General features: G+C 34.1%; 1 protein-coding gene across 5 annotated transcripts in view; it reads left to right on the forward strand.

The window, feature by feature from the left end:
• Positions 1 to 15,824, forward strand: part of PCDH11X (protocadherin 11 X-linked) — a 671,252-nt gene that overhangs the window by 266,073 nt on the left and 389,355 nt on the right. For 4 of the 5 annotated variants that reach the window (XM_063084040.1, XM_063084041.1, XM_063084043.1 and 1 more), the window contains exon 3: positions 10,894 to 10,974. The exons of the other annotated variant lie outside the window; for it this stretch is intronic. In XM_063084040.1, coding sequence (XP_062940110.1) covers positions 10,894 to 10,974 — 81 coding nt within the window. The remainder of the gene's footprint in view (positions 1 to 10,893; positions 10,975 to 15,824) is intronic. 5 annotated transcript variants of the gene reach the window in all.

The following is a 15,824-nucleotide window of genomic DNA, read 5'->3' on the forward strand; positions in this document are numbered from 1 at the left end:
TATTTGGATTTACTCTCTATTCCTCCTTTTATTTTTTGTTCGGGTTCTTTACTAATTGAAGTAGATTGTAGACCAATTCAGGTCAAAATATTTTCTTGGCATATCACTTGAGATTCCTAAAAGAATCTCTTAAGGAATTACAAATGTCATTATTATATGAAAGGCTTTAATATATTCATAATGTGTATTCTGCAGGTTCTTACAAAAAGAAGTTAAATTTACCGATACTTTAGTCTAGTGTGTTTTTTTAACTGTAGAAATCATCTTAATTCAGCTCGTTACTGGATTACTGATATCAACCTAGGAATTGCAGTTATTTATGTTTAGCAAGCAGTACTAATTACTATTTTTAAAATAGTGAATTATTAAGGTTCTTTTTGTTCTGGAAACTAATTTTAAGTAATAACTTGGTGTATCTACATGGATTACTTTTAGTTCTTTAATACTGAATTTATACTTACAAAGCTAAGTTTGCATGGTTACAATGAGAGGTTTTTATTTGTACATGTTTATGTTGCCAGATAATTTAATATAAATAGAATTTTTTAAGAACTCAGAAGACTTGCAGGGTGGCAGCCTCCCAGAACAATTTTTGATTGGACAAGAAATCCAGTGAAACTTTGTTTCTACCTACCTAGTATGTGAATCTTAATTGGAGTTGAAAACATAGATTTTCTGAAATTTTAACATCCTTTCATCAAATACTCAGGGTTGGAAAGAAGGGCCTTTTTGTGTCTTATGATAAGAATCTTGATGTAAGTCATAATTTCTGTAATGAAATAGAGCCATTCCCCCTTCCTGCCCAACATTTGAGCCTAATGTCCTGATATTAGGTGAAAAGAAGGTGTACAATTCTTTAGTTCTTAACTTGTAATTGATTTTTGGAAAAGAATGTTAACTCATATTTGTTATAGTCATCAGCTCCCTGACAAATCTTTTTTCACATATTTTGTGCTCACATTGAAAAGCACAGAAGATACAACTATAAGTCCATGATTCCATTCTTTATTTAAATAATTGATCCCATCAGTCTGATATCTGAATGATGACAAGTTAGAGTAGGCCCAGATTATACAATTATAATTCATTTATAGTTACTGGCAAACCTGTTTAACATTTAGGAATTACCAATCCAGATTTTAGTATGTAATTGAGAGATTTTTCACTTGGCATAATCTTTAGGAAAACTTCCTGAAAGCAAGATTACAGACTGATGGTAGTGATAAAGACATTAGTGTGTGTGTGTGTGTGTGTGTGTGTGTGTGTGTGTGTGTGTGTGTGTGTGTGTGTGTGTGTGTGTGTGTGTTCTAGTGAACCTGAAAAGTCAATCCATCTTTGCCATAGGGTGGGGAGGTGGCAGTGAATAATCTCAGTACCATTGATACACACCAGATTCTATTCATGATGGCATCCACTTTACATAGAGTAGGCTCCCTTTATGAATTTTTTGACAAGAATAATGCCACTAACCTAAACAAACTATTCTCACTATATCATGCTTGTCATTGTAGGTGGTAGTTAAATCTTTAAGAATTTAACTTTATCTATTGTATATTTACACGAACAAAAGGAACAATATAGTTTTTGACTAATTGCAATCACAGTTAGTATTTAGAGCATAAATTTGGCCAAAATATTACTGTATGTTTCTTTCCAATTTCAAAATAATACTTTCATATTTCAAATTAAACATTGTTGTAACATGTGATAACTTATTCTATGAGGAGTATTCAAAAATTTTATGAAAGGATTGATATCTTTTAATTCAATTTTTCCACGAACTTTTTAAAGTACCCTTGTATATTTCCCTGTCAAAGAGATTTATGCATGAAAATGTTTCCAAGTGAAATATACTCTTTTAAAAGTGTGCAATAAACCCATGAATTATTTCTACTCACTCACCTCTTAGAAAATTTAAAAAATAAATGTTTATGTAAAAATTATCCTACATTAAGGTGCTGAGTAATCAATTAATCTTATTCTTTTGAGCTTATTCAATTCCTACTAGAAAAAAGTATTTGATGTAAGGTTTATCACCACCCTTTACCCCTGCTCTAACAACTTATAAAATCTTTGAGACTGTATAAATATTTCTTAATCATAAATTGAGAATAGTTTTAATGTATACATAGCCACCTTTAAACCGTTAGAAAGATTAGCCCAGGTGCTACATACATAGTATATTTTTAGGAATTTATGGTCATAGCAATGACAGTAATTACTTTGAAAATGAAAACTAAATGAACTTTATAGTATTGTGTGCATTTGTGTGCGTGTGTGTGTTTGCGTGCGTGTGCCTGCACATTCGTCTTTATTTGAATCTAGTTTTTAAAAACTAATTGGCAGCCATTAGTTTGAAATATCTGTTTGTACTTTGAAGAGTAATTTTGAGCTATTCTCAGAGAGGTCAGATTGAAAAATAACCTAATGAATAAGCAAAAAAAATAAATTATTCTTTTAAGACGTCAGACATAATTGACTGATATTTTCTAATAAGTTTGGATATTTAAAATATGAAAGTTCAAATGATCTGATGCTAAATAAGCTGATGGATTTAACCCATCTACTCATAACTCATAACTTTTCTACTGCCTGTTTGAAGCCCATAAATTTAATGCATTCCTGTTTTATTTTGCACATATTTTAATTAACTTTCAGTAGGAATATTGAAATATGAAAATACACAAGAAACTATATCTCTGTGTAGTTACTTTTTTGGTATTTCATGTGCTAATAAGAGCATGCATTTTTAAAGTTTAGTAAACTTAAATTATGAAAAAATGGAAAAATGCTTTCTCATTGAGATAAAATTGACAAGCTAAGACTAAATATAAGTCACCTGAAAAATAAATATTATACCTTTTTTTTTTTTTTCAGTAACGTCTATGACAGCTACAATCTCTCCCAGGTGCCCCGGGGCAAATTACCTCACGGAAATAAAAGATCACTGGGTCTTGCTATCTACATCTGGAGGCTTGTCAGGATCAGAGCTTTTCCCAGAAACATTAAGAAAGAGCTTTTGCAATGTGAACATTTCAACATGTCTGGATAATCTGTGTGAAAAGCATTGTTCTTCTATGCTTCTATGGATGACCTCTTTGCGCAGAATGATAGCTTTATCCTTTTTCACATCATTATGTTTGCCGGGGGAAAATCCTGCTGTGCTACATCATAATAACATGTAATCTTCTTGCTCAGTTTAGCTGAGATTTAAGGAGACTCTGTTCATAGAAGCTGTTCTTTAGAGCCTGATCTATAATTTTGCAGAATCACCCTAGCAGAAGAGCAAGAGGCTTTATAAGAGGGATACAACCATTAAAACTCTTAAACGAAGATTAGTTTCAAGTTTTACAGTCCGGTACCGAACCATCTGGCAAATCTCATATCAGGTTTTGTTAAACCTCTGAGCTTTCTAAGTGTTAATTCATCCCCCTTCTATAACTTTCTCCCTTCCCTAAACACACACACACACACACACACACACACACACACACACACACACACACACACACACACACACACACACACAAACAATCTTGATGATTAAGATAAAAGATCTAATTAAGTGCTCCAAGCCTGTTGATTTTTCCACCTGGTGATTTGTTACCCTTGAAGACAATTTCAAAATAGCTGTTTGTTTTTGGCAGAACCCTTGGAATCCTTATGGATAAATGAATATATCCCTCCCAAATTACCCCTCTCTTTTCGCCTGTAAAGCTAGGGCTTACAGACCCCTTGAGTCTGTTGCATAGATTGGGTTACAAACCCTCCACACGCAGGTCTGGGAGCTAGGTAATAGGAAAAAAAGGTTCTGGGAGCCGTAGGTATAGAAAAGTGAATGGGTTTTATTCAGATCTAAGAGCAACTATCCTAGTGGCTTCTCTGAGAGTTCTGAGAAGCACTGTGGATCAGAGCTGTCAGTCTTTTATACTCAAGTCCACAACCCTGGACACCTGGGTGCCCACACACAACTTACATTAAGTAGTAACAAGGAACATTTACAGCAACTGCTCAGCAAGGTTCTGAACATCCGAGAGGCCCTGACGTTTTCCTATTTTTCCCAACATCGCCACATTTTCTTGGGGGATGGATCAGAAGGAGGATCCACATTTTCTTGTGATGCCAAACCACTTCAGAGGGACTCAGACCAGTCTGGAAAATATTGGACAAGCTTATGGAATAACCCTACACTATTTACCTTAAGACCTCATCATTGTAGCTTTCATGATGGCAGTTATTGTAGGGAAAACATATAGTCTTAAAACAAATTTTAGTTTATATGAACCTGATGTTAAATTGCTTATCCACAGTCCATCCATGGCTATCAAATTAAGTTTTGCATTTAGAAATTCATGTCTCTTGACACCAATTTGCAGGCAAAAAACAAAAAAAACAAAAAAACTACAAATGATAAAGGAGGATTAACTATAGCACAGTGTTTCAGATTCAGAGCATCCTATTTGTGTCAAAATGCTGATAAACATAGGTTTGCATGTCCCTTTAATTCTGACAAATGTGTGTCAATTATCCTGTGGACAAGATACATTAGCAGATTGTGTGTTTTCTGGCCATGCCTCATCTTCAAAAAACATGGTAAAAATTCATTTTGTGAGTTCCCATATAGGAACACTTTACCCTGAGTAACTTATTAAAAAAGTTTAAAGTTGTCAATTTCCTCAAGCATGTAATCTATATAGTACTTTTAGAAAACAGAATATCTTAAGGATACCGAATAGTAGACATCACACTACATGTTTAAACCTATTCAATTCAACACTTTTCCTTCTTTCCTTCACCCCCCAAAATTTCATAGATTTTTAAGCAAAGTACCCCATTACTGTGCCATTTATTGTAGCAGTGGTAAACCTATGCAAGTAATTGGAAACTTATGTAATTGGAATTTTCTAGTTTCAAAAATTTTGAGGTGCTTCATAGTTACCTTACTGATGAGAACTGAGGATAATGATGAGAATGAGAATAAAGATTGTGGGGTCGGCATCCTCCACCACCTGCAGAGCTGTTCAGGGCCTTTCTCTTGTATTGAAGTGTTAGCTTCACTTAGAGAGAGAGAGAGAGAGAGAGAGAGAGAGAGAGAACCACATGGTAGATGGCTCTAGGTGGCTTCTGCTTTATGTTGTTAGGGAACATACAGCCATAATAGTGCAAGTCAAGAGAATAATTACAAAGTCCCAAGCACTTTATTCTAGTAAGTCAGCCTCATACAATGATCCTAAGAGGTTCATATTATCATACTCCTTTCACAGATGATGAAACTGAGAGTCATCTTAGATAACCTGCTGAAGTTCATAAAAGTAGTAGACTGTAGAGCCAGAGGCAGATTCCAAAGGCCCTACCCTTTCCATTATTGCACCATATTATTGAGTAGATTTTAATCTCTTTTAAATATCTATCTTTTCCTCCTTAAGATATTACCTACCACCTCTGCTAAATAAGGCAGAAAGGCATGCCAGGAGGACCTTACGAAACACTAAGGAATTAAGTTACAGTTTCTCCTATTTCAGGAAATCTCAGGAGTATATTCACTGCAATTGGAAAACATGCCTTGTAACTTATTAAAAAAATTAAAAGTTGATATTGTGTGGAAACTTTTAACGGAAATCATTCAAGTATGTATGTCAGGGGCAAAAATAAGTATCAAGTAACACTTCATATTTGTAAACTTTGCCATATGTTAATGGATATGATTACCATAGTAAGGATCTTGATTTCTTATAAGGAAGGAAATGAGAGTGAGGGAAAGTTTGCGTAAATATAATCACTAGAAGCATCACCCACATACTTAAATGTCTTTAGGCATATTTCATCTTGCTAGATATTACACAGGTCTCTCCCAAAAATGTCTCCTATGCTAGGAACTTTTTTCCCCTCATCCGTCAATACGTCAACTCTATGGCAATAACATAGCAACAATCTATCAATTAAATTTGCTTTGGTAGCTAAAGTGATGACTGTGGCAATTTAGAATGTCACATATCCGTAAAACCAGATTCCCGGGGTGTGTATGATTACCCAGAAAACGGCAGCATACTGACGTTTCTAGAAGAAAACGTGCTACATTTGAGAAAGAAATGTAATTGCTGAATATACTGAAGCTTCTCTGGATTCTCTTTTTGCTAGCTTTTAAAACAATAATGTAATGTTGAGACTGTAATCAGAAATAGCATGATGTTATACTGACAATAATTTTCCTACCATCAGGTTTGAGTCACAATAAAATTTCCAATTGGGAGAAGAAATGATGCATTGCACATTCCTCCTTAAAATGAACACAAAATCAGTCTGGATTTGCCTCACCCAGTAGCTTAGGGATTAGTCAGGTTAAGGAATGCAGTTAATACATCAAGTTTCTGAAGCTCAGCTTCTGTGAGACACTGTCAGGAAAACAGTTGAGAATAACAGCAAAAAAGACGACCTGCCAGATTTAGAAGTTTCAATCAAATTATTATGCTTCATAAGCCTTTTTTGGCAAGGAAGTTATATATTGTAAAGTGATTTTTACTCTTTTAGGTCACCTGTAAGAGTTTGTTTTCATGAAAGACTAAATCCTTTGGCATCTGGAAATAGTTTTTCTATTTGTCACAAAAGCTATATCACTATATATTTTGTGCTATAATTCACACTTTCGTGAATGTAAATTTGGCTTAAAATTTCCTTACTTCTTGGTGTGAACAAAAAACTTGGGGAATTTTAATAGAACTTTGGGCATTTATTCTGAATGGATGCCCCCTATGAGCCAGCCTCTTTCCATCTCCTCCATAAATAAAATCATTCAGGCAGATTATAGACAATTTTCAAACCATTAAATATCTAGATTCTGACCGGTGAAATAATATAAATGAACCCCTTTTCTTTCACATACGTTTATTTCTTAAGGCCAACACGGCATCACCGGTGAGACAATGTATTTGTGCTTGAAGAAGTTAACGCAATTTTAAACAATGCCAAATTCCCTTCCAATGTCTAAATTATGAACTAGTAATCTCTAACTCAGGAATAATAATAAGATACAATATCTATCCATCCTTCTCTTGGAAGTATTATTTTTTTATTATTAGCAATAATACCAATGACACTTCTCAAAACTCTTTAAGATCATTGGTAAGACACACTTCTCACTTTTTGGCACTGAGCACTGTCTTAATATGAACTGGATTAAAATGAGGCTTAACTCTACAAAGACTGTGATTATTAAAAAGCACTTTACTCTTTTCTTGACAGCTTGACATTTAATTCCATAAAAGGGAAGATACAGTTTGGTTTAGTACTTGGTACATGTAAGGAAACAGAAATGCAGATCTGCATTTTATTTCTCAGGTGTCACCGATGGACCATAGTTCATTTCCTTAAAACAGTCAAGCATAAATGTAATTGAGCACTAAGATTTCCTGCAGTTGCCATCTCTCTCACTGGCATTATAGTTAATCTTCAGCAGTTCTGTATACTGGAGTTTTCCTATTAAATAATTTCCTAGTCTTATAACTGTGGTGTTTTGGTGGGAAGAGTGATGAGGCTTTGGCAGGCATGGGGGTATTATTTTACCTTCAAGTTGTTATTTTTGGACAAAACAAATTTCAATAAACTTTTCTTAATATTTGAATATTGAAGCATATTATACAATAGACATATTTAGTTGCCTAATTGAAATGAACAAGACACATCACGTAGATTTAAACTTGTAATAATCTAAATACCATCCCAACTTAATTCGATGGACATTTGAATGCAGCATTATGTATTTAACAGAGGGCAGCTCAGACAGACATCAAACTGCTTAGAGTTGACAGAGAAAGTTTAAATCAGATTCTTAAAACGTGAATGGGTAATACAACTTGAATTGACTTTTTTTTTTTTTAAGTTTAATGTGAGACCCAGGTACAGGTCTATTGAGCACTCCTATGACCCACAACATGTTGCTCAAACACATTTGAGTGTTTTCACTTTGCTTCCTATGTAAGTATAAACTCACCACTTAATTTTGCAAGTCCATCTAGAGTATGCACTTAGTTTATTTTCACGTGTATTTGTCCCACCATTCTTCAACATCTCTTTGGCACTTCAGTCATATTGACCACCTCCTGGGTCTCCCTGCCTAGGACCATGTTTCTTCATCTGCCAAAAAAAAAAAAAAGAAAAGAAAAGAAAAGAACTCCTACTCATCCTCTTCATCTGAAGTCTCCCAGACTTTACTTATTTCAAAGAATTATCTATTAGTCATAGTTATTGGTATGTCATTCTTTTCCTCCTAGATCAGGAGTCCACAGACTTTTTCTTTAAAAGCCATGAAGTAGGTATTTATATAACAAAAGAGAACATAAATTTTCACAAAACTTTTATTGATGTAATTTAAATAATAATCATAGAGTACCATTTTTATGCAATACAGGTCTACTAATGAGGTGAATGGACTTGTGTATCTCATCTCTGAACATGTCTTCTCACACAGATAGGTACTGCTAAATTCTGACATAAATCCACAAGCATAGAATTTCAGTTGAGCACATCTATCTCTTGGAAAGCATTTGCAGAATTATATTAGATTCTTTTCTTGATTTTGCCACTTAGCATACCATTACATTGAAGATTAATCGTTTCCCATTGAAGGTTGGGTAAATCTCCTCAATTGCATACTTGTCACAACTCATTGCAAATTTGTGTGGGGATGGAAATTTTGCTTCTTGTTTTAACATTTGAAGTTCTGGAATGTATTAAGTAGCTTGATATTACTTGTGATTCAAACAGCTTTAATTGTCATAATGACTAGTGCCATATGTGTCACATGTAAGCACTGTTTTGCCTTGTAATTGTGGGTTGATTTATTAAGAGACATTATCAAGTGTGCAGCAAAAATTAATTTCAAAAGTGATTCAATGTTTGATAATAGTGGCCGAGGGTGCTTCTCATTCAGAAAAATTGCAATCTCCATAAAACTTTACCACTGCTAAGCCATTTAACTGCTTATTTGATAGTGCAAGTCAGTATATTCAGCTCGTGTTTTTGACAAAAGTTTACCGAATGACAATGGTTCAGTTCACAACAGTGAATGAAGTTCACTATTGACCCTACTGGTTCAATAGCACATGATAGATCCAAATATTTTCTACAAAGTACCTGCTGATGTACAATAAAACAAATAACCATAGCCTTTAAACACCTTATATTTTTACATGCTTTGTTTTGTTCAACTAAGCTTCTTTCTGCCCCACACATATTTTACCCACAATCAGTAGTAACACTTCTTAGCAGATGCCACTTCAGGTTTTACCAAATTTGTGTTTTCTCAACTTCTTTGAAAATGTTCTTGCCTGTTCTATTCCATGAAGACTATTCATAGAGGCTAATTCTTCAGTCACTTCAAACTTGACATTGCTTCCTCATATAAGTAACAACTGAGCATTGTTGGTAACATCTGTTAACTCATGAAGAGACAAGAAAAACCACTTCAAATTCTTTGGCCTTGTTTTTTTTTTTAATTCACTGTTGATATTGCTCTCAATGTCCTCAACTTCTGAGTAATTGTACTTGCCAGAAAGCTGATAGTCTTAAGTTGTTTTTTTTTTTTCCTGCACACATTTCTTCAGCTGTTGTGAGTAAGCACAATTTAATTCACTCACCACAGGAAAATGGTTTTCTCTGCTTGGTTAACAAATGAGCCTTTCGGAAACTTACTTGTGGTCACAACCTCGCTTTCATTTTTTGTTATTTTTGGTGAAGAAATTCTGCTGTCATGAGATGTTCCATTTTAATTTTCTATTTATTTTTTGACTGTTACTTTCTTGTGAGTTGGAATATTGTGATGAATGCTTAGTCTGGTAATGTCAACGTGTATTGTACTCTTTTTATCACAGCTTTAGTGTCATTATAAAAACATGATTTGCCACTTAATTCCATAACAAAATAATTCTTGATCAATTGCCTTCAAAGCATGATGTTCCAAATCTGATTTTTTTCTTCTTTTCTGGCTTTGACATAAGGGGCATGCACTGGTAATAAAAATAAATAAATAAAAGAGACTGTTATAGTAAGGTGATACATGTGGCATTTGAAAACCTGTTGAGTAATAGTTGCATCTACAATTTATAGAGTGCGACATAAGGTCTCTGCCACAACTGCTCAACTCTGCTATTGTAGCATGAAAGCATCCAAGAGTTGCTGAGTTGGGTTTTCTGCCTTTCATAGATCAAATGATAACTTTTACTAAATCCTTTACCCCATAGGCTAAAATCACATATGCAGAAAATGTGTATCACATCTACTCAGTATTTTGAAAACAGAACATGCTCTTATGTCCTGAAGTAAGTTGAATGGATATAGATATCATCCTTTTAAGACCTTAGTAATTGGGTTGTAGGTTAACATCTGTGTATTGGTTCATAAATTCCTTGGCATTTATCACATTTATTAAACCTCTTTGTATGGTAGATAACAAATTTGTGTTGTGGTGGTATGCACAGGATAAATTTTAATTTGAGACAATGGTGTGTTCACAAATATAGCTCTTGAAGCCATTGAATTGTAAAAACATTGTACTGAAAGTCTCTCCAGCTAAAATTTCATTTATTTAAACATTATAAATTGTCCTTCACAATTCCATTCATGTGTTCAATAGAGCACAAATGTAACACTGGAATGTAAACTCCGTGAAAAAAGGGATTTCTTTTCTTCGTTCTTTTTTCTCTTTTTTACTGTCAGTACCTAGACTGCACCTGGCACATTGTAAACCCTCAAGATATCATCAAAATGATATCTAGAAAGTGATAATTGACCCGCACAAAATTTTAGCTGCCTGTAGGCAATACTTGTGTGAAACGTTCTGTGTTTGTTTACTTTTAACAAACAGCTTTAAAAATACTTCTTTTGTCTTCCTTTCTAAAGCCAATGAAAGAGGTTGTACGATCTCGAACGCCCACAAAAGAGTCAACAACTGTGGAGATCTGGACTCATCCCCAACCACAGGTATGAAAGAAACACTTGATTTTTCCTCTCTCTTCCTTCTAAATGATTTTTATAAACATGTAAGAAATATTCTTAAGTAGTGTTTGTAAGTGCATGTTCCATAAAGTTTCTTCAGGTGGTTTTGTGCTGGGCTATAGTGGCGAAAATATGACAGTAAATAAGTCTTGCTTTCTAGCGTGGTTTGATAATAACAGTGGAGTTAGTCCATTTGTTGGATTAGGTACAAGCATTCCTCTAAAAGTCTTTTCTAAATGATTGTCTATTCCACTGATGTTTAAGTCTAGTGCTAGGATCATGAACTGAAAAAAATTGAGAACTGTTTTAGGACTTAAATTTAAGGTATAGAATAATATAGTGGAATTTGTTTTTATGTTAATCAGGCAAATTTCAGTAAAACCTTACTAAAACAAGTTAGTTCAGGGGCAAACCAGTCTGAATTTGTTTTTCAAAATCCAATTATAAGGTATTTTTAAAGAAGCCACTTTTACTCATTTCAATCAGGACACCTCAAAACGTGACTAACAAATCCATTCCAATTTGTTTTCCTAGTAGAGGTCCTAAAGGGATGTCAAGGCAAAGGGAAAATTTCCCCTCTGCCCTGTGAAGATTTGCTAAAATGAACTGATAATAGATAGATTAACAGAAGAAAATACAGACATATGTATTAACTTGCAATTCTGTTCAGGAGTCATGCAAAATATGAGACTCAGAGAAGGGACAAATGGCTGCAGCTTAAACAGCATCCTCTTCATAGAAAAGAGGGGGATGAGGGAGAGTAGGCAATTTTAAGGGGATAAGAAATGACTTTTAGAGAAAAGCCCAAAGAACAGACAATGGACCAGGACAAAATTCCTCTGAGCTCTGGGGTAGCTGGTGACAGCTTGCAGAAGGTGAGGGGCAAAGCTTCACTGTGAACAAGGTTGTCTTATTAGGCAGATAAAGCTCCCAGGTAACCTCTCTGAGCTGGCCTCAGAAGAATAGATGAAAAGTCCATCTCTTCTCTGGTGGTTAATCTTTCTGGTTGTTTAATGAGATTCCTAAGGAGGGGCTTTTAAGACAATTGTATTTCTTTTGGAAGAAGTTTTCTCAGTCAGACAAGGGAACTTCCAGAGAGAGAGAAATACTTTGGGGTATTGTTTTCTGAACCACACAGGGATTTTTTAAAAATGGAGTAAGGAGACCAAAGTCTAAACATTTGTATGCTGTTCGGTATTCTGTGGCTGGTTAACTTACTGTTGTTAATAAGGTAAAGGTCTTAAATCTGATCCCTGGGGTGCCAAATTAATAACTAGAAATTGTATTCTACCTAGTTATTTTCAGATGTCTTTTATTTGTTACAAGGGACATAAATTCAGAAAATGTAGTTACATAAATACAGATCTAAAGTATTAGATAAACAACCCAAATGGAATGGAAGGAGAATCACATTTGTATATTATTTATTTTATGTGTGCTTCTGAAATTTATGAAAGCCATGTGTTGTGTAATAATAACATCTTACAATATTTCACAGAGTTAATTTATGCTCTTTGGGAAGAGTTACAGCATTAATTTATGCACTATGGGAAGAAATGTTTAATTTTATTAAAGGTAAATTGCAACCAGGATCTGTCCAAATTGTCACAAGTTTTAAATTACTCAAGTTTGAATTAGTGATGTTTTGCCAAATTTCAAATTCTGACTTTTGCACCTCTGATTAGTCTCAAGAAAATGGTGAGGTTGCAGAATACAAGGTGAACATAATATAATAACCTATCTACATCTATATCAAAGAGGCATCTCAGAATTTCATTATCAGTTTATTGACTCCTTGATTGAGAATCTATTGTAGTCTTCAGAATAGAAGTTTTGAGGAAAAGTACACAGTTTTAAAACATGCACCTTCAAAATTTGACCTACCACTATGACATAAGGTATGACTGGGAAAAATAGTTAGAAGGCAGATAGAATTATGCATTGTTATGCAACATCTGTCCTCCGTGAATAAGAAGATGCTCAATCAGCAATATTTTATCTAGCCAAGTAGTATATTCTACTAAATGGAGTGCCCTCTAATTAACTCTACTAATTCCTTACCAATTACTGATTCTTTCATTTTTAACAAAGTTAAAATCTTGTTAGAGACACAATGGTTTCTTACATAGTGGGTTCTTTTTTCTTGAGGCTCTTTTATTAGGTATGTCGTTTAAGTATCTAACAGCCTTGATTGTTCTTACTGCCTGAGGCTTCAGTTGCAATTTAAGATACACATAGAGTGGTGAGTTACACTGTATACATAATACTACTATGCAGGTACAAATAGGGACTTTTCAACCTTGTTTTTCGTAAGTACTGTGCCTGCCTCTGAAAAGTTTAAAGAAAATATCTGTTTTATAAATAAGCTTTTAAGTTTCCTTATAAAGTATCTCAGCTTTAACAAGATATTCATTACTCATTTGAGGGATTTAAAAACAGCTTTCTGAAATAGAAACTACTGAAGCTAGAGTTCAACCTGAAATTTAAATTATTTCTATTTTTTCATTGAAATCCTTAAATAATTTGATAATGCCAATTAATTAAAATTAATGATACAGATAGTGACTTTGAGGGTTTTTTTTTTTTTTCTTAAATGCACAAGTGCTACAGTAGTGCCCCATAAAGCAGAATGGTTTCCAGATGTAAAGCCAGCTCTTCAACTAATGAACGTTAACGTGTGAACCATGAAATCACAGGTCAACTGATTCTTTGGGTAACGAAAGTGTTCATTTCGGGTCGACCCCGTGGCTCACTCAGGAGAGTGCGGTGCTGGGAGCGCAGTAGCGCTCCTGCTGTGGGTTCAGATGGCCAGTGCGCTCACTGGCTGAGCGCGGTGCAGAAGACCCCAAGCCAAGGGTTGCAATCCCCTTACCAGTGACAAAAAAAAAAAAGAAAGTGTTCATTTCCTTATAAGAAAAATTAGCTTTTTTGTTAGAGCCTTTAGAAAATACTAAGATACACAACTGGGGTACATATTTTTAAGTTTCAAATTAGATTTTCAAAAATTAACATGAGTTTCGATCAGCATCAGAAGATAAAGTCTAATCACTCAGACCACCTTTTCAATGTACAGGGGCCAATGGGCTCATAAACATTTGTTGTAGCAAACATGCTAACATCTGTGCAGTACTTAAAGGAAATAGAGAGCTATTCACAAAATGGTCATTGACCAGCTTTGCATGTGCCATATACATATGCCAGTTAGCATGGAGTTCTTATGTTTTTGTAATGTGGTATTTTAGATTGTTTTGATGTTTTTTCCCTTCCATAATAAATTCTCCCTCCACCTTCCCTACCCCTGATTCATAACAATTTTAATGCTCAGTGAGCTAGAAATTCTAAAATAATAATATTCTGTCCAAAAATTGAAGCAAAATAAAACTGGTATATTTCTTGGGGTCTTGTCATGCTTTACTATGACTTCCCATATACATTGTCTTGCTTGTGAAAAAATTCTTCTATTATGATGGCATTCTGATTATGAGTACAGACAATATCTTGGCTGCCACTATACTTCATTAAATACAGATATTTTGTGATCATGTCTTATATCCACTGAAAAATAAGTAGCTCAGAACAGCAATATTAGACAACTGCTATAGAATGTATGAGGGTGAGGAATGAACGTATTGCTTCACTTTAATTCCCCAAATTTTAGTGGCCACAGCTAATGACTCACATGTCTCCCACAAAGAATATAACTGACCTCTGGCACAGAAAGTAAATAAAATAGTTCTAACACTGTGAAGTGATACAAGAGAAATAAGAAAAATAGAAAGAATGGTTATGTAGAAAAGATGATGGAAGTGTGGCAATATAATTTATTTCTTTTATTTAACAAAACATATACATTTACTGTGTACCAGGAAGTCTCTTAAGCAATGAAAACATTAACTCATTTAATATTTAATTCTAGTTACAAACCTATGACTAGAATTATCCCTATTATTATAATCATTATTATTATTTTTCCTATTTTATAGATGAAGAAATTGGGTCACAGAGAGATGCTAGTAAGTTCCAAAGACAGGATGCAAAAATCCCTGGATCTGGCTTCAAAGCTCATTTTCTTAACCACTATGTGACAATTCCTCACCACGAATGAACAGCAAGAATGAAGGTGGTCCCTGGGACAAGAAATATTTTAGAAGGAGACTTGCTGATATTAAACCAATATCTTTTTCTATTCAGCTAGAACAACTGCACATATTTGCACATCATAAAGCAAGACGACCCCTTTAAGACCCTGGAATGAAAAGAAAAGAACAATAATATTTGCAGACGACAGAGAATATAAGGTGTTGAAATAATCCCCCCAAAATGCAATTTTTAAAAATATTAAATCTACTGTGATAATCCTTAATGAAAATCTTTCTGGAGGACAAGAAAGGCTAATTAACAGTGACAGAATGTGAGAATTTCCACAGTTTTAAAGAATTACCTTCTAATCTTGGAATAGTGGCTAATAGGATCACTAATTCAATATGGTAACAGTAAATTCATTTGATGAAGGAATTGCTACCCTAATCATATTTTTCCACAGTATGGTTAGAAAACCACAGGAGTTTGGCTAATCAATTTTTGTAAAATAAAATCAGCTCTTATATAATTCTTTTATATTCCAAATGGCCTACAGCTGCTGACAGAATGAGTCACACAAGTTTGAGCTTTTTGTTTAGTTTCGTTTATAAATAAAACACCCCAAAGGGAAGTTTAGATCTCAGGTTAAGATTCAACATTAGTGTCTTTACTTCTTTTGTAAGGAAAAAAAATAGATAATTCAAGAAAACTGCTTTCCCAAACTATGCATAACTGAATCATTAAATTTTAAGGCT

Source organism: Cynocephalus volans, chromosome X (assembly GCF_027409185.1).
Source record: "Cynocephalus volans isolate mCynVol1 chromosome X, mCynVol1.pri, whole genome shotgun sequence".
In the NCBI taxonomy this organism is placed as follows: Eukaryota; Metazoa; Chordata; class Mammalia; order Dermoptera; family Cynocephalidae; genus Cynocephalus; species Cynocephalus volans.